This window comes from Filicampus tigris, chromosome 8, assembly GCF_054856515.1.
Source record: "Filicampus tigris isolate MCC_2025a chromosome 8, RoL_Ftig_1.0, whole genome shotgun sequence".
NCBI lineage: Eukaryota > Metazoa > Chordata > Actinopteri > Syngnathiformes > Syngnathidae > Filicampus > Filicampus tigris.
The window spans coordinates 13042139-13062646 of record NC_141224.1 but is presented as its reverse complement, the minus strand read 5'-3'; the positions used below and the strand labels follow the sequence as shown (position 1 = coordinate 13062646).

The window sequence follows — 20508 nt, the reverse complement described above, 5'->3', positions numbered from 1 at the left end:
AACCCCTCACCCTTGCCTAATTGAGTCTGCCACTAGGTGTCAGCAGTGTGAACCCATCAGCTCAACAAGAAAAATAACTAGGAGAAAAATGTACCATATTATCAAGTCATCTGAAGTTTATTAGTAAATAGTTGCAAACAAGGGCTCTCAAGGAAGAAAAATAAAGAAAAAAATAAACAGTACCAGCAATTTCAACAATAAAACATATAAGTGATGAATACATTGATCAGTAAACTAATTGGAATCCCCACCAATAGAAAAACAGTTAATGCCACACACAATACAGTGTAATCAGCTGCCAACAGAAACTAGTTGCGTAAAGAGGCACTAAATCTTAAAATGGAACTAATCACAATAAATGTAATGCAAAGCTTATCCTTAAAGCTGTACGAATACATTATTTGTCTTTCCATCTTCATTCAGTCCCTTGTCTTCCTTAATTCTTCAATTTTCTTGTCCTGTTTAAAAACAAAATGTGTTTGTTGTGCCTCATTTTAGTTGCAACTTTAAAGATTGACATCACCATGTACCTTATCCTTGAGTTTCTTATCGAGAGCAGCCAATCGCGCATCACGGTTGTCTCTGTTTGCCTCCATCTTTTGGTGAAGCTTCTCCTGAGTGGTCTTGCTAAAGTTGCAACAATCGTCCAAGGCCCTCTGGAGGACTCCTCTCTCGTGCTCTCGTTTCTCAGCCAATTGCTTCAGCACTTCAGCCTCGTGGCTCTAACAAAGACAAGTGTCAGTGTTACACCTTGGTTAGAAATGTGTCATTTCAGTCAATTCATGTTGAATTTCTGAACTTACCTTGTATCTCTCTTCTGCAGCAAGCATCTTCTGAGTAAGTTTCTCCTGAGTGGTCTTGCTGAAGTTGCAGCCTTCCTCAACGGCCCTCTGGAGGACTTCCTTCTCACGCTCTCTTTTCTCTGCGAGATTTTTCAGCACTTCAGCCTCGTGGATCTGGCAAAAAGGCAAAATTGCATTTTTCTTTAACTTGTCCAGTACTTGGTTGATGCACCCATTTGTGATGTGAAGATACCCTGTGTCTCTCTTGTGCAGCCACCATTTTTTGAGTGAGCTTCTCCAGTGTATTCTTGCTGAACTTGCAGCATTCGTCTATGGCCCTCTGGATCACTTCCTTCTCGTGCTCTCGTTTCTCCGCCAAGTTTTTCAGTAATTCAGCCTCGTGGTTCTGAGAAAAAAAACACAAGATTGAAGATACTGAGTTTGTCATGTACAAGGGAGATGGTTACGTTTTTGCCTGCTTTTATGAATTTGCAATTTACTATCCTAACCCACAGACAACTCTCGCAGGTACGTGATTTTTTTTCTTTTCTTTTTTTTTTAAATACCTGAACACAAGACTTTTGCCTTTTAGTGTGCCACTTTGTAAAGCGCATCACGACCACAGAGCTGACAACATGGAACTTTCCTTCGAGCAATTTATCAAAATTTCCATATTTCGACAATTACGTCAAGAACATTACCGCAGGACAGTCTTTGAAGTACACCATGTAAAAGAATAAAAATAATTCTGTATACAGTTCCATATATTCCACTATATCATTACTCTATGACTGTTAATAAAATATCTACTTGTAACATACAAGGTTTTGTCCCCACACCAGTGATATATTTATATATCTTTTAAAGATTTCTTTAACAAAATCTGTGCGAATAAACACTCTAACCATGTCTTTATCTCTAATGAAGACATTTAGAGCAACAAATAAGATGTAAAATAATTCACCAATAAATTGATCGAGTAAATGTAGTCTATGTCCATCCGGTTCTTTGAACCAACCATGTTGACGATACCTTGCGTCTCTCATCAGCAGCTTCCAGCTTCTTTAGAATCTCATCCAGAGAGGTTTCCTTCTTTTTCACAGGGGACAGAGGAAATTGCACTTTTGCATCAGGAGAGGTGGGTCTCAGGATAAGCTCAAATGCATGACCCGACGCACGCTTGTTCAGCTCCTTAACTTGGATGTCTGCAAAACCAGATGTGTTGAAGTTGACTTCGTGAGTTTGCGTTTCTCTTGAATAGGTTGCCTTGACTTTCACTAGATAAACAACTGTCTGAATTCAATTTAAGCCTCTCTCCACTGACCAGTTACAGTAATGAAACTGCTTCTACGCTGCTGAGGACAGAGCAGCCATTGATTCCCACTCACCAACTGGCCGCAATTAAGGGGTTAACATAGCTTGCGGCCATCATTCAGGGTCAGTGCTATGTGAGAGAGGTCAAAAGAAAATCTACTCAGCTGTGCCAAAGCAGCTTCTTTTTCTAGTTGCAATCAAAAGAAAATCACAAAGCCTGATCCCCATGGAGTAAAGTTTGTTTTGATTGTATTCTTTTGCATGTCAAAAGCATAACAAGTGACTCAATGCTGAAGCATATCGTGCTAATCACATTAAAAGGACCTCAGAGTGCCGTTGATCTTCTTCTGCGAATTAAATACATTAAATACAACTCATTTTGGCTGACTTAGAGGAGAAACTTAAATTAATTCAAGGTTGCTGTAGATTCTCCAAACTTAGTATTTGAAAAGTGTATTTTTTCAAACATTTACACATAAATTCTCGCCAATCGTCCACTCCATTATATTGCACTCACCTGCAATGTGTGCCATTTCAGCTGACAAGTTGTCTGTACGGAACCACTAGTGGAAAGAATAAACACAGAAATTAAGAAAACGTCAAATAATTTTCTATTCAAACGACAATAATAAGCAGTTTTCCACTGCCTTTCTGCAGGTGCAGCAAATGATCTGAAACAAACAACAAAGACCTCGTGTTTTGACGAATCATTAGTCAAGCCTGCCTTCATAGAAGTCAGGTTGTGGCCTTGAACCCAAGCACGGCATACATACAGCTCAGTTAAGTTAATGACAGACACGTGGAGATGCAATCATGTTATGAAGACTATCCAAATCACAACCGTAGCGTGATATAATTTGGAACAAGTCGAAACATATTTCTCCTGTTCACCGATGCGCCAACTTGGTAGCAGAGTGGAGACAAACAACGGGTGCTTGCAAATGACACAATGCAATTACAAAACATACGAGGAGCATACGATAATCTTAAGCAAGACTCGTTTCCACAAACACACGTGAAAGACATTTGGCTAAAGTGTTAAGAATTACTGAAAGTCAGACCGATATCTAGTAAGACGGCAAATCAAATGAAACGTGGCGATTTGGTCCAGGTATAACGTTCCATTGTTGCCCTGTCGCGTGCACTAGCAGCCATGCCAACGGTCCATTCCATTACCTGAGGTTGGCTATGTTTTAAAAGTCGCAAACGTTATCGTATACTCTTGGGGTTACTTTACAGTTAGCGTTCGGTCTGAAAGCCTATTTAAACGGTCACGTAGCGTAATGATCTCACCTACCCGTGTTTTAACTGCTCGGAGCTTCTCTCAAGTTTTCGTTTGTACTCAAACCCGCCAAATGAGCAACCCCGCGCACAAAATTGGATACATGACGTCTTCTCAACTCTTAACGTTGATTGGACCAAATCCACCAATCACAGGGAGCTGTGACGCTAAACTAAACAAGACCGTTGGCTAAAGAGACGTCACAGGAAAACTTCACTTCTAAACCAAATTAAAAGCTGTTTTAAAAAGGTGATGGTAAAGATCTTAATTGGGTACACAAATAATGTATTGATTTAGCCTCACGTTTGCATGCTAATCGGTAACAATAACAACTCATCGTGTGATTCGTTAGTGTACATAGTCCAGGAATTACTACAGGTGATGATAGCTGACAATGCAAAAATCCTTTACATTAAACTTTCCATTTACAACCATTTTTTAAAAATATTTGTTCCATGTTTCAAAATTGTATATCAATGTGATCCCAACAACTATTGTCTTTCTTTGAAGCATTTCTCTTGGTTACACTGCTTCCAGCACGTGTATGTGGATATAAGATTATTATTTGTTATCCAAATTTCAGTCTCTATGTGCTGTCATGTCAATCTAATATTTCCATGACCTTCAGAATCAGTAGTGCTTAACTGTAACTTTGTTTGATCCATGGAACTGTTTCTTTAGCCAATCAGATTTCAAATTAATCTTTAGAGGGCCAAAGCGCTATCCCTCAAAGACATCAACAATTTTTTGTCAGAGCAAGCCAAGCCAAGTTCGACAAGAAAAACAGGACTGTAGCGATCTGCACACACATACATTTATAATCTCTGGTGAGTATATTTGATTATATTTTATTTTAATATTATATTTTTTTAATTGATAAACATTGAGTCTGAACTCATCCAGATGGTGTTTGTGGTTTGTACATGGTGTGTGCTATTTTGTGTTTTTGTGTAGTATTGATGCAAGGTCCAATGTTAAGCCTTTTTGGGTGGTGTCCATGTCAGTCCACCATGAGCCATGTTGTGGTTGCCCTGCCAGAACCAGCACTGGCCCTGTGTAGTCAAATATTCATGATAAAATTCAAGGATTATTTTAAGTGTAGCATATTTTCACTGTATTATTTAAGCCTTTGAGAAAACATTAACTGTAGTTACTTATTGTTATTGTAAAATCTAACACAATATTTGGCATTTGATATTTTCTGGGCTTTATATATCTTGTTCAAGCCGTTACTTATGGAAGGATTTAACCTTACATGACATGGAAAAATGTGAATATTTCATCGTATTTATTCATGAAAGGTTTGTTGTTGGGTTAGGATAGCAGATGTTTTATACATGGGTTGAGGAATTATGGAAAATTAAATATATTAAGAGGCATGTATTTTGTCCATATTTAAAATGGCAGTTTGGTTATAAATCTGGTTAGGAAGTGTGGTCCTATGTGGCCCTCTGGTAGCGCTGATGAAAAATTGTGGCACCCTCCAGCATTTAAAGAGGAAGTCAACCCCAAAATGTTCTTTGCAAGAATATGTTCTATGCAGATCTACTAGTCAACACACAGCAAAATGGCATTACAGTTGCTAAGGGCTCAGCTAACGACCAATGATGGCTCAGCTTCACAAAACAGGAGCCATAATTGGTTATTACCTGAACCATGAAGAACTGTGATATAATTTTCAGTCAACAGAAAGTGACCAAATGGCCACCTCCTCAGATGTCTGAAAACAGGTGGATTTTGTTGCTTAACTCATATTCCACAAACGCAATATTAATCAGAATGTCATGTTGAAACTATTTAGGTGCAGAGAACATATTGCAAAGATTTTGGGGGGGTTGACTTACCCTTTAAGTTGCTCATCCCTGCCTTACACGGAAGTGAAGGAAGCACATCAATTTCTGATCTCATTTAAGTGAATAATGATAATCCACCCTTCACGTTCTTTACCTTATACTTTAGCTGGCTCTTTGTGGAACCTAGACACTCAAAGAGGCATTTCCCACTGCAAGCAAGGTCCCAAAGAAAACAAGGACTGCTGTTTTAGTAATAAGGACACTCTCAAGATAATACTTCATTTGTACAGCACCTTAAGTGGAATGGATTGAAGAATGACACATGACCAAAGCCACCTCGAAGAAAAGGGGAACCCCACAGATTTATGATCATATTTAAGTGTTAAGTGAATAATAAGTTACGTGATAATACATTTTAAACCGTTTTCTAGCCCAGGGGTTGGCAACTCTGGTCCATGAGAGCAGCTGTCCTGCCTGTTTTAGATGTCTCCCTCCTTCAACACACCTGATCAAATAATGATTGTTATCCATCTTGCTGATCATTTGAATAAGGTGTATTGGAGGAGCGAGACATCTAAAACATGCAGGAGTTGCCCACCCCCGTTAACCCGCGCCATTGGTCTTCGCCTCCACACTTGTTATTATTAATCATGCGATCGCTCCCTGGTAGGCTGACTATTAGTTAAGAGAGAGCTTCATTAAATGACATTTAATCATCACGCCAGTAGGTGGCAACGTTTAGTTGAACATTTCTGTTATCCTCCAGGAACAAAAACGACATTCACCCTGTTTTGTCTTCAGACAGCTTTACCAGTAAAGAGGCGAGAATACACGGATAATCGCAACAATTTGATGTCATCATGGGAGCCTGTTTGGCATTGTGTTCTTTAGCCAGCTGTGTAAGTACTTTTTCTTCCCAATGTTGTAGTCTTGAATGTTTTAGCTTAAACTCAGTCGAGGCTTCAGAACAACACAAGCAGTCGGCGACACCACCGACAAAAAGGACTAACATTGAAGTAACTGTGAGCACCGAGTTATGGAATAATGTGTACGTATCTGTCGAGATAATTAACATTGGAGTTTAGATGAAACTTGTATTAAAAAAACCCCAAATCTGGCTTCACATGTTTTCCAGGAAGTTAGCTTAACAAGCTAGCTGTGGTCGATCATCAATACGTAAGAAAGGTTCGAATAGTTCTTTTTGAACCGTTTATATCTTTTTTTTTTAATCTAGTACGTTATTTAAGATTTTAGCTCCCCGCCTTTGTTTCATTTACGGTTTAAAAATACCATCGTTTTCTTGAACGGCGATAATTGGGAAATACTTTTAAAACGCCCTTCTGACCAATGACCAACAGGTGGCGATCTTAGTAGTTGTAAAATGACGTCTTTGTTAAAGTCATTGTTAAATTACTCGTCATTACATTGATCTGTCAGTCAAATTAGCTTGGTTTTACAGAATTTATCAGCACCTTGTATCTCAACACTAATACAGTTGTTTCTGTGAACGCATTGCTGGTTGACGATTGAATTGTGCGAAAAGTGTCAAATTAAAGCTGAAAGTGTTACTTGTTGTCTTTCCAATTTTGCAGGCTTCGTGTCTATGTGGCTCAGCACCATGTCTGCTGTGTGGCTGTTGTCCCTCCTCCAATAACTCCACCGTCACACGACTAGTTTTCAGCTTCTTTTTGCTGCTGGGGACCTTGGTGTCAGCCATTATGATCCTTCCTGGAATGGAAACTCAGCTGCGCAAAGTGAGCTGTTTGTTGTATCACAATTATTCTTGTCTATCAAATAATAATCCTGAACAGGTTTTGGTATTTTCACTTTGAGGCTGAGCATGTTGATTTGCTTTTTGGGTCTTTCAGATCCCAGGATTTTGCCAGGGTGGAAGCACGGTATTTGGCATTGAAAACAAGTTTGACTGTGATGTCATCGTGGGCTACAAGTCAGTGTATCGCATTTGCTTTGCCATGACCTGCTTCTTCTTTCTCTTCTTCATCATCATGATTCGCGTCAGGACCAGCAAAGACCCGCGTGCGTCTTTTCAAAACGGGTAAAGGTTGCAGCTGTATTCCACTCATGTCACATGGCATTAACAGCCATTTCCAGTCAGCAGAACCTCTAACGTGCCAGCCATTTAATAACATTTTTACTTTTTTTTTTTTTCAAGACGCACAGAATATTGTGTTTTATGTAGGCCTGCACAATTTATTGAAAAAATATTAATATCGCGATAATGGCCTATGCAATATGCATATTGCAAAGTCATGCAATAATATTTCTTATGGAATTGTATGCTTTTATGTGAATTTGACCAGTTGGATGCAAACTTAAATGCACATTGCCACCCAATAGTTGGACATTATCTAGGGGAATTCTAATTGATTAGCTAAGAACATATTGCGCTTGCTTATTCTGCCGCATGAAAAAAATGTACTTTTCATTTGATAATAAAAATGTCATTTCTTTAGCTCTATTGTAAATATGGCAATTAATATCAATATTGCTATAATCAACATCGATATCGGATATCTCATGTTTTTCCAAGATCGTGCAGCCCTAGTTCTATGATTATTTATACATTGAATCTACCAAATCAAAGAATAAAAGCTCTTCATTCACCGGGGGAAAAAAACAATTCTACCTTTCTCCATTCTATAGTAATCAGCAGTCATATTGTAGCTAAATTTGACAAAATTCAGTCGCTTCTCGCATCATACAGAGGAAAAGCTTTCCATACAAACAAACATCAGGCAGAACTGTTCTGCTGCAAAACAGTGACTTTGATGCTATTATATTTGCTTTTGTGACACCGCTAAGATCTGAACAGTAGTTTTATTCTATAAAACAGCTTTTTATTCCTAAATAATCTATTTAGTCATATATAAGCACTGTACTGTATGAAAAATAATCTATTTAGTGATATACAAGCACTGTACTGTACTTACCAGCATAGCATGTCAGCCATTAGTGTCTGTTCACGGAGTCACGACAACCTCGTCATCTTAGTCATATTCCCAAGAACATTGGTGTACGGTACTTTGATCCCTTTGTGACATGCACATAAATACTAATGCTAAATTTACAACACATACTCTGATACATATATGTTCCATATTTGAATGCATGCTTCAGATTGTTCCTTCCTCCACTGTAAACAGTTGGTTAAAAACAAGTGACTTTAAATCTAAATGTTGCACAGCTACCATCTGTTGGTGGTTTGGTTCATTACCACTCCTCAAGTGCTTGGGAATTAAAAGGAGAACATCACTCTCTTCTGTACCACTCCCGAAAAAAACATAACACATGACAAAACTCAACCTCGGCCCCCCGAATGTTTTGGTCCTATTGAACAACTTAAATCACTCTTGGCATTTAATGAGTTTATATTCATGTCACCTTGTTTAGAAAAAAATATTTGTTCTGGATCAAATTTTAAAAATAGATGAGCAGGATGGAAAAATGTGAGTTTGCATCATTGGCTTTTATCTATCTGCTGTGCTAAATGTGTGTTTTTAACTGTTTACTTTTCAGGTTCTGGTTCTTTAAATTTCTGATCCTAGTTGGGATTACAGTGGGAGCCTTTTTCATCTCTGATCCGGTCTTCAACACTGGTGCGAACAAAATGAATTGTTAACAGTCTACATTTGAGAGGCTGTTTTTTTTCATTCTTTCTTTTTTAAAGTCAGTTGTGTTGGTATCAGCTGTGTCTTTTCTGCTCTGCTTCACAGTGTGGTACTATTTTGGACTAGTGGGTTCACTCTTATTCATTATCATTCAGCTCATTCTCCTCATCGACTTTGCCCACTCCTGGAACAAAGCGTGGGTAGAAAATGCTGAAAATAATGACAACAAGTGCTGGTATGCAGGTATAACATTTTAATTTCTGATGTCTTCAATAATGTGAACCAAGCACTCTAAATGTTCCATAAACTTTTATTGACCCACATCTTCATGTGATACCTAGGCCTGCTGTCTTTCACCTTCCTGAACTACGCCCTGGCTTTCACCGCTGTCGTGTTGTTTTATGTTTACTACACACAACCGGATGACTGCAGAGAACACAAGGTTGTCATCAGCCTCAACCTTATCTTCTGTATCATTGTCTCTATTGTCTCCATCCTGCCCAAAGTTCAGGTAATTAACTTTATCCTATTTTTGTTGTTGTTGTATTCTGATTGTGTCTAGCTGCATCTTTCTCTAAAAGCACAACCTAAAATGTCCCTCTGATTTTTAATCAGAAAACATTAAAAATTAAAAAGCTGCATTTAGAAAGTAAATTACCACCAATTACCATTAATACCAGGCTGTTTGAGGCGGTAACCCTCTTCCCTTTGTGTGCACAACTTTGGGGAAAATGGGTGTATGTAAAATGAATGTGGCTTTTAAAATGTCCTGTTGTTGCACATGATGAAGTACAGTGTTAATATATGTTTGCTGCGTTGCTTGCAGGAAGCCCAACCTTACTCTGGCCTGCTGCAGGCTTCTCTCATTTCTCTCTACACCATGTACGTCACTTGGTCCGCACTGACCAACAATCCAAGTGAGTTGGAGGTTTCTGGTTCGCAGTTTATGCAGAGTTATTCATGATTAGCATTATTGCAACAGTTCCCAAAGTGCTAAGTTCCTGGTTATCTCTGATATTCAGCCATAGTCTGTGAGAATCTCTCTGCTTTACAGTGATGCTTTCTTTCTCAACTCATTAAGGCCAGCAGCGCATAACCGTCTTTCTACCTTTAAAACCGGGAGAACGTTTACATCATTTTCTTTTTTTAAGACAATTCTCGGTCTCTTAGCCAATGAAATGTATCAGAATATAAACTTGACGGTAGGTGTGGGCGATATGACGATATTAGATCGTTAAGGGGTTTAACATGTTGACGATCTCATAAAGCCGAAAGATCGTTTGATCGTCTACAGGGCACATTCTATACAGTTCAGCTCTATGGTGGCTTAAAGCCGCTGACCCGTACGACCAACCAATCACAGCACGCACAGTGGTGACACTCCCCGCCTCCCTGTTTGTATAACGGGAAGCGATAGCGGAAAGTCCCCACGAAGCAGAGTTGGTCCCGAAAAGAAACTTGACATCCACAGTGTCGATTTGGTTTGGCTTTTCCTCGGAGGAGAAAGCGCAAACCAGTTATTTTCAAAGTTTGCACAGACTCAGTTCGGACGTCAAATGGCAACACGACAAACCTGTTTAATCACTTGCGGGGACAGAGACAGCACCCAAAAAACTACGCCGACAGGCTACAGCCAAAGCAAACGGAGATCAGACACATGGTAGCCAGAGGCAGCCGCGAGCTCCAAGCTAACAACCCACGGTAACACAGTCATTTAACAAGGGCACTCCATATGAAAAAACAAGCAAGCGGTGTAAAGAAATAACTGAGGCAGTGACTTATTACCTTGCTGAAGACATGATTCCCATTAAAACAGTGAAAAACGGAGGCGTTAAAAGACTCTTCAAAGTACGAGACCCGCGTTACGAGCTGTGTTTATATGTTTACATTATATTACCTTTTATGTTTCATTCACTGCACATTTTGATTAAAAATTGGTACTATTCAAATTAAAACCTGTACAGAAAGCTTAAAATGACAATTTTTCTTTTAGAGTTTTGTATACATTTTGAATATGCTTTATATATTTTTACATGAGGAAAATGGTAAAAAATGTGCAAATTAGCCCCAAAAAACCCGATGTAAAAGAATCATAATAAAATCATGATCGTGATTTTTTTTATTTTTTATTTTTTAAATCGTGATATGATATTTTTGCCATATCGCCCACCACCACTATTTGACGGTGTTGTGACCCTTCGGAGGATGTCATGGAATTTTTTCGACCATAATGGTAGACGCGCAGAATATTGCGGGAACTCTGAAATAAGTAACGGCAGTGATATAAACGACGTGCTTGTGGACTTTGAACCAGTCGAACGTGATATATGGTTTAGTTATATGTTTGTAGAGAATGACGATATCGATGTCTTTGTAACAGAATAGAGGATGGTAATTACCATTCGATTTTTTTTTTTTTTTTTTTTTTTTTTTAGATAAAAATATTGCTTCTCTTGCACTGACATTTTTACATCTTTGATTGAAACAGTAAATAATAAACCCGGGCCTGTCTAAGCTCGCAAATTCTTTTGCAAGTATGCAAGTATCTGCTACAGGGGCTGAGATATCAATGATTTTGTAGGTGGGAGATCCTCAGGTTTAAGAGTGTGATTCTATAGTCGCCCATAGGTTTTGGGGAAATGTTGAACCAGGCGCATTAGGCCATAATGGGTTAAACTAGATAGGGACTACGTAGCTGTGCAGGCTTTTCTAATTGTGCCATTTAAAGTTGTTCAGTCTGCCTTATTGGATGTCATGCTACTGCAGATAGTTAAAGCAAAAGTCATGTACAACATTTTCTTTGCAATAATATGTTCTGTGTCCCCACTAGTCTAAACGTGTTTCTGATGAATATTTCTTTTGTCAATAAAGAATTAAGAAAGACTAATCCACCCGTTTAGAGCCATCCAAGGAGATGGACATTTTATGCAACACTGCCACCTGCTGTCATCAAATTGACGTCAAAGTGTCCACGGGCTCCTTGTGAATGTCACAGCTCATCTATTTTCCTGGTTTTGGTCACGTAACGTTAGCAAGGGGAGCCTGTAGGCACTCTGTAAATTGACAGCAGGTGGCAGTGTTGCATAAAATGTCACCCTTAGTTGGTTGAAAACGGTTGGATTAGGCTTCTCAATTCTCATTATTACTTCAAATACAGTGACTACGTTTAAATTGCCGTCAATATTCGGGGTTGAGGTCATCCGGTTTCTGAAACATTCGGCGTAACCCGTCTACATGCGTGAGCGGACAGTCCCGTATACATGGCAACTGGAATACAGTATCCCGATTTAAACAGTGACGCATGGACAACACCGTGACGTAAATAAATGTCATTTCCGCTTCTTACTTTCTTTCGTCAATAAACCATATATTCGTGTCACTCACCACACTAATTAAGCAGTCAGGTTCCTCCTCGCTCCAAAAGTGTGGTTCTGTGCTGCATCTGTATTTTGCCATGTTTGTGTATCTATGTTTGTGTATTTCCGGAGGGTTGTGACGCTGTGCATACATGTACTTCCTGTACTCAAAAGACCAAGATTGTTTGCCAGTAGACCGTCCGCAGAACACAAACCGATGTTCCGTTCAAAATGGGTAACCCGTTTATATGACCAAATATTCGGGTTAGAAAAGGAGTAATCCAGGGTTCTTAAGGTTTTTAAAAAACCAAATATGAGCATATTTGGTTTTGGCGTATTTACGTGGCCTTTCAAAACTGGAATATTGTCAATTTTTGGTTTCTGAAAGGGTTATTGACTGAACGTAAACATAGTCAGTGTTTAGCGTAGTGGAAGCATACTGTATGGTACCATTGCATATTATTGCAAAGAAAATTTTTGACTTCTACTTTAATATCACAACATGGACTGGAGCTGACTGTAAAGCCCATAAATAGTGCTGCAGTTTTGTAAAGTAGCCCCCTGCGGGTTTGTCACAATCCTCTGATCCATGCGTGTGCTTGTATTTGTGTTTGTTTGTGGGCTGATCTCATAGATCGCAAGTGTAACCCCAGCCTATTGAGTTTAGTGTCAAATGTCAGCACCCCCGCACCTTCTGATGAGAACACGGCAGGCCACTTGCAGTGGTGGGATGCTCAAAGCGTTGTTGGCTTACTCATCTTTTTCTTCTGCACCCTCTACGCCAGGTGAGTCTGGCGTCGCCGTATATTCTGTTTTGTTCCGTTTTTGTAATTTGACCCTACTTTCATTCTTGTGTCCCAGTATTCGTTCATCTAGCAACACGCAGGTCAACAAGCTGCTGCAAACGGAGGAGGGCGGCGGCGAGGCCGGAGAGAGTGTGGGAGAGGACGGCGTGCGCAGGGCTGTGGACAATGAGGAGGACGGGGTGACTTATAGCTACTCTGCCTTCCACTTCCACCTGGCTCTGGCGTCGCTGTACATCATGATGACTCTCACCAACTGGTACTTGTAAGTATGAGTCGCCAACAGATGGGCCAGTCGTGGGGGATAAGGAGCCCGAGCCTGACGAGAGAAAAATATGAATAACTAGTCAACGAATATTTAATTGGTTTAATCAGGGATGTAAATGCCAGACTTTTCTTCCAAGATTCCAAGTCTAGGCAACTCAAATAATATAATATTTAGTCATATTTATGAAGTAAGGGTTAGGTTCAGTAACAGGTGGATTTAAAAAAAAAAAAATTTCAGCAATGTCATAGATATAAATGACAACGCATGGTAAAATCTGTATTGTGAAAGCGTTTGTAGGTCAAACGTAAAGAAAAAAAGAAACATCTCAAAAACCTGACAAAAAGTAAGGCCATTGTTTAAACCAGCATCAAAAGTACAATTAGGGACACACAACTCTGATTTTAAAGTTGCTCTTGACCAATGTAATTGATGCCCCCAAGAATGTTTAGAATAGACAACAAACTCTGATCCCTAAACACTAGAATGTTATTTGAAAAACAGTAAAACACTCAAATGCTATGTAAATTGCGAGCAGGAGACGTCACATTTTACAATCAAGAGAAGCACATCCTTGCGTTATTATTGTACTGTCTTCTATATTGTTATTATAGAAATAGGAAATATAAATAAATGTTATTTACCACCAAAATGGGACTATTACACTTAGCAGAAAACCACAAATGATGATTTTTGCAACTAGGTGAGCTTAGCTGTACCTACAATGCTGTCCACCAGAGGGTGCACAAGGAGCTTGGTTTGCAAAGGCATTTCAATTTCAGACAAAGGTCTCCTCTGACACTTTGCTTTTATAATAGCATGTTTGCGCATGAATATTGGAACTTGTTTCCCTTAACGCTGCTTTTTTGTCTCCCAGACCCGACACCACCACCCAAGCCATGCGGAGCAGCATGCCGGCCGTGTGGTTGAAGGTGTGCTCCAGCTGGCTGGGTCTCAGCCTCTATCTGTGGACCCTCGTCGCCCCTCTCGTTTTGCCTGACAGAGATTTCAGCTGAGCAGCAGGTCTTTTCTTTTCAATTGGTTTTGTTTGCAAGGCTGGCATCAGTGATTTTAAAGGCGCAGAATACCACAAATGGAGTGGAAATTTGACCTAAAATGTATTGAAATGTTGTTTTTGCCTTTGCCATTCTGCTTGTTTGAAGACTTGGTGTGATAATCTACTGCGGATATTAATTGGCCAGGTTAATGGGATCTTGAGCCCCAAGAAGTTATTCTATTTTCCCATGACTCACCTTGTTAGGCTTCTTCCTGCCACCTGATATGGCGTGACTGTGTGGGCTGTTATCTTTATGCTGAACTTGAGTTATCACACGGGCTCAGAGACAAGGCACTTTCGCAATACCGCCGATGTTTCATTTTTAGATGTCACGCTGAAGACCAGAAACACCAGACTTCCTGTTAGCCACGTCTGGGTTTCCCTCGCTTTTGATTATTTCGAGGACTATTTCAGTGCTAGGGGCAATGTGGGGAAACCTCCTTTCGAGCCCCCGCGAGAGAGGAGTGCAAAAGTGAGATAAGAATAAAATGGCACACCCCGCAGATCTGACGAGGGTTCCCTTTTGCAACTCGACTGTAACACAGGCACATCATTTCGCGGCCGGAGAACTACGAAACCACCCGTTTAATCTCTGATCTTTCTGGTTTGGTCAAGGTCGTACATCCCTGATGCAACACCTTCTCATGTCTGACTGTTTCTGGCCTTGCTCAGCCATGCTCAACCATCTGTACCTGCATAGCAGCATGCAGGGAAACGTATCGATGTTTGGCAGCATGCCGACCTCACATGATGGGCACGGGGCTCCCTCTGTTCACGCATATGTCGTAATTTCCAAAGAGTTCCGAATTCAAACGCTGCAATGTGCAAAACAATCAAACCATTTCGAAAACCTGTCCTTGCTGTGTTGTGTGTTGGCGGTGGTTTTAAAGGAATAAGTGACATTATGTGGTTGTTAGCTACATTTGCACTATGATTGAAATATGTGTTTTTCCTCCCAAACAAAATGTATTTCATCAGTTGTTTTGCCCACTCCTATAACTTTTTTGTTAAAAACATATTTTATAATAAGCATTTTCAAAGTATTGTACACTTTTACAATCACCACCTGACTTAAGCGTATAATCAAAGCTGAACTGGCAGTGTTTTTTTTGTTTGCTTTTTAATTTGTAAAATGGAAAATTTCAAAATACTGTTAAGTGCCTTCTTGAATTCATTTCAATAGAAGAATTGTGAATGCTGATGCATGCTTATCGTGCCGTACTTATGGTGAAAGGTCAGCTATTACATATAACAAAATCTTATGTATTGTATGTATGTTGGTTTTATTACAAATTAAACACTTTGACTCACTGTTGTGGCATAGCATTCATTTCATAACAACACTTATGTCGAGGTGTAGCTTTTGTTTACATCCAGTTTTGCTCGACCAGTGATTCACCCATGGGTGCAATTGATTGTACTGAAAGTCTCCTTATCTATGCTGCCAAGGTGATGCAAATGTGTTTGCTTTTAGATTTACATTGAGGTCATGTGATACAAAGTTTGGGCCACATCGGGGGTTACATGTGACTTGCATGTCCTGGCTGATGCTCAGTATAGTTCTAAAGTTTAGATCTGTAAATGTGTATTCAGTGGGCAGACTTACTTTCTGACCACATTTCCCCATAATCTCAACTATAAATGGGATTTACTCTTAGCTTGCTTTGCTAAGTACTGTACTGTAAGGCAGTGCTTTCAGCCTCCACGGTGTTATTTCCTTTCTTGTCTGGCTGCGAGGAAGGTTCCTGTTGGTTCTGGCTGCCATAATAGTGGCCCAGTGCACTTGGCAATGTCTGGAGTTGCACATGACACACTGTTCTGCAGGCTGACTTCCCAGCAACTCTCAGCAGCACCACCCGCTGCTCAACCTAATCCACATATGTCCTGAATAGTGGCACTGTCACACTGTGTAACTAATTTCCTCCTCTTCGGAGAAGACAACTGAGAGATGGAAGCATACAGTTGGGTTAAATAATGTAGCAACACTGAATAATAGTTGGATCACAAATTCTGCCTTTGCAAAGATAAGTCACTTTTGACTATCACTTTCAGAGAGGTTTTAATTCATCACTTTATTATTGTGGGTGTTGGTTCCAGTGGTGCAGAACTTGGATACCATACGGTGAACCACTTCATTTAGCCTCATGATAGTCAAAATACTACATTCGACTGATCATTATTCATAAAGGTTGAAGTTTTCATACAGCAGGATCTCATTAGATGTGCCAAATGAAATATACATTAACTACAATGTCAAACAAAATTAAATACACGCCACACTGAACACAAAATGTAGAGCAAAACTATTGAATGTTTGCTAGTCATAACACGGCATCCCTGAGAATTTAAATTGTAAGTGCATCGGGTGGTCAAGGCTATGTCAGGCAGTCCGCAAAACAAGAACTTGGAAAATACATCTACAATCAACATCCATTTTTATACTGAATAAAATTTGCATGCGAGTACACACACACACGCACCTTAAAACATTGGCAACACTAGTTTCAAAAACGAATACAAAACATTTTTCAATAGCTAGAATGTAAATAAAATTCATTAAGATGTAATTTAGGTTATTTCTCTTATGAAAAAGATAAGTAGCCTATTGTTACTTCTAGGCTGGCATCAATTGTTTTACAATGTTATAAAATCTCCAAGCATAATTCCGGCGGGGCAGTGACATCCCCCCCCCCCGCTCGACCCCCTAGCCCGCCCTCTAGCTCTGCCAGTGCCGTCTTAAACTGTTCAGCCCCTCCATGACCTTGCAACGGCTGGCTGGAAAGCAGGAACAATCAGTGTTTTTCAGACTGGAAATCCTGTCTTGTCCCCTTTCAACATTGTGCTTCATTCACACTGGCATGATACGCGGCTCTGGGGCCCTGGGTCAGACGCTGTCGACTTTTCTGCAGTCATCACGGAAACACGCAGACATTGTAGTAAACAAACCCGTGGCATCAACCCAGAAGACAAAGACAAAACATTTAACGTTCCCCCTCTTCTTCCCCTCTCTGTCCCCTTCCCATGGACAATTACTACATCCACCAGGACAATACTTTTGACCAGGACTATGCATTGTTGCACTATGACACCATCTTCATAAATCTGACAATATGTCCTTGCCAGGCATTTTCTTTTCTTTTTTTTGATACACCCTCTGATTTTGCTCTGACTGTTACTGTTACTATAATGATGCAATCATGTCACAACTAAATAGATTAGGTTACTTAAAGCGGAAGTCAACCCAAACATTTTTTTCAAGAATATGTTCTATGCAAGCCCACTAGTTGAAACAAGGAATTCTGACCTGTTTTCTGAAGCTGAGCTGTGATTGGTCGTTATCCGAGCCCTGAGCAGTTGTGATGTCATTTTCAGTCGACAGAAGTGACAAAATGGCCGCCCCCGGAGATAGCTAAAAGTGGGTACATTTTGCTGTTTAACTCATATTCCACAAACGCAATATTAATCAGAATGCTGTGTTTCAGCTAGTGGGCCTGCTGGGAACATATTCTTGCAAAAAAATATGTATTTGGATTGATTTCCTCTTTAAGGGGTTTTGTGGTCTATGCACCTGTGGCATCAAAGAGTGTTGATGCTCCAAACATAATTTTGTTGTTCCTGTGACAATGACAATAAATCTTAAAATCTGAAATCACATTGCTGTCTGAGCTTTACAAAACTTCCACTCACTTATTTCTTCATTTCTCATTTTGTAATCAAATCACAATGAGTTTTTAGAGCTTCAATAATTCTTTGCACTGTAAGAGCCTGTGAGCAGAGCCAGCAGCATCCAGGACGAATTAGCTCAACGTCGTAAATTAGACTTTTATTTCCACTGTTATCGCCACATCTACAAATGTGAGCTCAGTTATTCTCCCAGGAAAGATTGAAGTCATTTGCTTTGGCCGTTGACTCTGCTGTCATAAATCCCACCTTCATTTCCTCTGTTATCATCTGATGCAATTTGTCTCTGTAATACGAGATCAGAAGCTGCAATGTGCTGATTATGAACCACTTAGTGTAGCTCTGCAACCGTGCTTGGTTAAGTATCCTGGGATTTTTACTCGTACATCCACTTTATGTTGGGGTTTACCCTGACCTCAATCTTTGCTCATTATACCATGACGGAAAATGTCAGGCAGCTCTGTTTCTGGCTGTGATTTTGAAACAGTCCTACTTCATAGAAAGTGTTGGACATCCCTGACCTGATGTACATGTATGGCTATACAAGTGCATATTAGGCTGAACTAAATGAAATAAAGGCCCCACAATGTCTTAATTTTATATGACATGCATAGGCATGTCTAGCCCATTTTAGGGGGGTGCTGAAGCACAATGAATCCAAGCACCAAATTTTAAGATGTTATTTACTGTTTCATTTTTTAACAAGCTAGATAAGTGTTAAAACTACCAAGTATACCGTACTTGGTTGAATGCAACAAAATACAGTACTCCCCTTTTGCCTAAAAAATGATTTGATCCACCCGACCCCTCCAGCCTCTTCTGACTGAGGTGAGCCAAGCGTGTTTGTGCGCAGTCCTCCACGTGGATTAGTTTGAGTGAGTGACCCTATACTTACTTTAAACAAGGTTATGTGGCAAACTCCTACTGCTCAATATCAACACATAGTATCATTCATTACAAGGCCTAATTCCAGCTGCATTTAACCACAGGTTGCTGTTTATGTTGTTAGGTAGGAGTCAGCGGACATTTTTTCTAGCGAGGGAATTTAACATGCAATGACAGAAGCACATCTTTGGTATGTATCAAAATGAAAGCCAACTTGCGACTGACTAGCCACCCGACTGTATGCCCATTATCATTGAGAATTCTATTTTGTGTATGTGTGTGTGAGACTGACCTAATGCCCCCCTATTTGCATATGCTCTGGCACCAAAACTGTCAGCACCCCTAAACTTCTTATCCTAGAATTGTCCCTGCTGGCGTGATAACTGATTTGCGATTGCAACCCAACTGACTCCCTGCAGGTTTGAGGACGAACAGTACCACTACCCTGAGATATCTTGTCGCACCTGACAAGCAAATCAGGGCCAGGCCATGTTTGGACTAAGATCAAATGCTGCACTGAATAGGCGGTACAGAAAATGGACGGATGGAAAAGGACATAATGAAATACAGATTGATGCACATAACACATTTTGTACTTTGACTTTTGAATATGTAAGACACTGCATTGTTAATTACTGTATTTACTGTCAATGTATTTAATGTATTGTTTTCAATTGTTTCTACTTTTTGCACTGCACTTTGTATGCAGCTATGGTTGTTTTTAAGGTGCTCTATAAATAAAGTTGAATTGCGTTGAGAAAGTCATCTGGGATAAGATCAAGCTCACCACCATGACCCTTATTAGGAAAAGTTGCATGGAAACCAGATGGGTGGTTCATTTTAGCTATAGGCTACATTGTGGTCATGCAGTACAAAATTGGAGGCTCATGATGACAAAGCGAATGGCGGACGGACAAATGGATAAATGGCCGACTCCCAGCAAGTGTTGTAAGTTTTTTTTTTTTTTTTTTTGTCAAACATTAAGCCAGAATGTAACAACGGTAAACTTACTGGCTAAAAAAGGTGGACAAAATCATAGAGGGGTGAATGGATGTCATCGTACACGTGCCCTGGAAGCTTTTGTCAAACATTAATCCATAATCTAACAAAGGTTGATCGGAGGTGAACCCTCACTGACGGCTTTCCCTCCATTGAGTGGAGAGTGAATAACCTAAAGAACTTCCTTTCAACTTTGAGTGTGTTTGTCGTTTTACTTGGCAATCCCTGACTGCAGTGGAAGCACAGTGTGTGTGCTTGTAGGACTTTCCAGTATGCATGCTGAGCCCCCCCCACACACCACACACACACACACACACACACACACACACACAGCACAGAGGCGCAGCTGATGCAGTTATATAAGTCAGTGCAGTCGGCGTCTGCTGTGAGCCAAATGCCAGGCCAGTCTGGTTACATAAGCCTGTCAGAGTCATATTGTAGCATGCAGTAGGGAACGCTCATGCCGCTGCGTCTTCCTGCACGCCTCCCATCACCTCCTCTTGTCTCTCACTTCCTCCCACACATCTTTCCGTTTTGCTCTCCTATTTAAAAAAAAAAAAAAACACCCCTCCTCAACACTCACACTTTTCCACTCTTTCTTGCCAGGGTGCTCTTCTCAACACCGGGAATAAAGAGACAGCAGATGCACAGGCGTCGCTGAC

At 40.1% G+C, this 20508-nt stretch overlaps 2 protein-coding genes across 10 annotated transcripts; one reads left to right on the top strand and one right to left on the bottom strand.

Annotated features, from left to right (window-relative positions):
• Window positions 1-91: 91 nt before the first annotated feature.
• LOC147143783 (stathmin-like) lies at window positions 92-8225 on the bottom strand. 6 transcript variants are annotated; one of them, XM_086037121.1, is made up of 7 exons: window positions 8123-8225; window positions 2614-2659; window positions 1815-1987; window positions 1036-1188; window positions 804-956; window positions 531-722; window positions 92-458 (listed from the first exon to the last, which is right to left on the bottom strand). In XM_086037121.1, exons 1-7 carry the CDS (start codon window positions 8126-8128, stop codon window positions 420-422), a joined length of 762 nt encoding a protein of 253 aa, XP_085893247.1. In that variant the 5' UTR covers window positions 8129-8225; the 3' UTR covers window positions 92-419. The 6 variants fall into 6 exon arrangements, with proteins under 6 accessions (XP_085893247.1, XP_085893245.1, XP_085893248.1 ...); XM_086037119.1 differs by lacking the exon at window positions 8123-8225 and adding an exon at window positions 6741-6765; XM_086037122.1 differs by lacking the exon at window positions 8123-8225 and adding an exon at window positions 3394-3549.
• serinc2l (serine incorporator 2, like) lies at window positions 4087-15592 on the top strand. 4 transcript variants are annotated; one of them, XM_086037113.1, is made up of 11 exons: window positions 4087-4205; window positions 5973-6070; window positions 6764-6925; window positions 7040-7227; window positions 8709-8788; window positions 8906-9043; window positions 9142-9311; window positions 9627-9717; window positions 12791-12941; window positions 13018-13224; window positions 14102-15592. In XM_086037113.1, the coding sequence occupies exons 2-11, from the start codon at window positions 6032-6034 to the stop codon at window positions 14238-14240; spliced, it is 1365 nt and encodes a 454-aa protein (XP_085893239.1). In that variant the 5' UTR covers window positions 4087-4205; window positions 5973-6031; the 3' UTR covers window positions 14241-15592. The 4 variants fall into 4 exon arrangements, with proteins under 4 accessions (XP_085893239.1, XP_085893237.1, XP_085893238.1 ...); XM_086037111.1 differs by lacking the exon at window positions 4087-4205 and adding an exon at window positions 5654-5837; XM_086037112.1 differs by lacking the exon at window positions 4087-4205 and adding an exon at window positions 5654-5895.
• Window positions 15593-20508: the final 4916 nt, after the last annotated feature.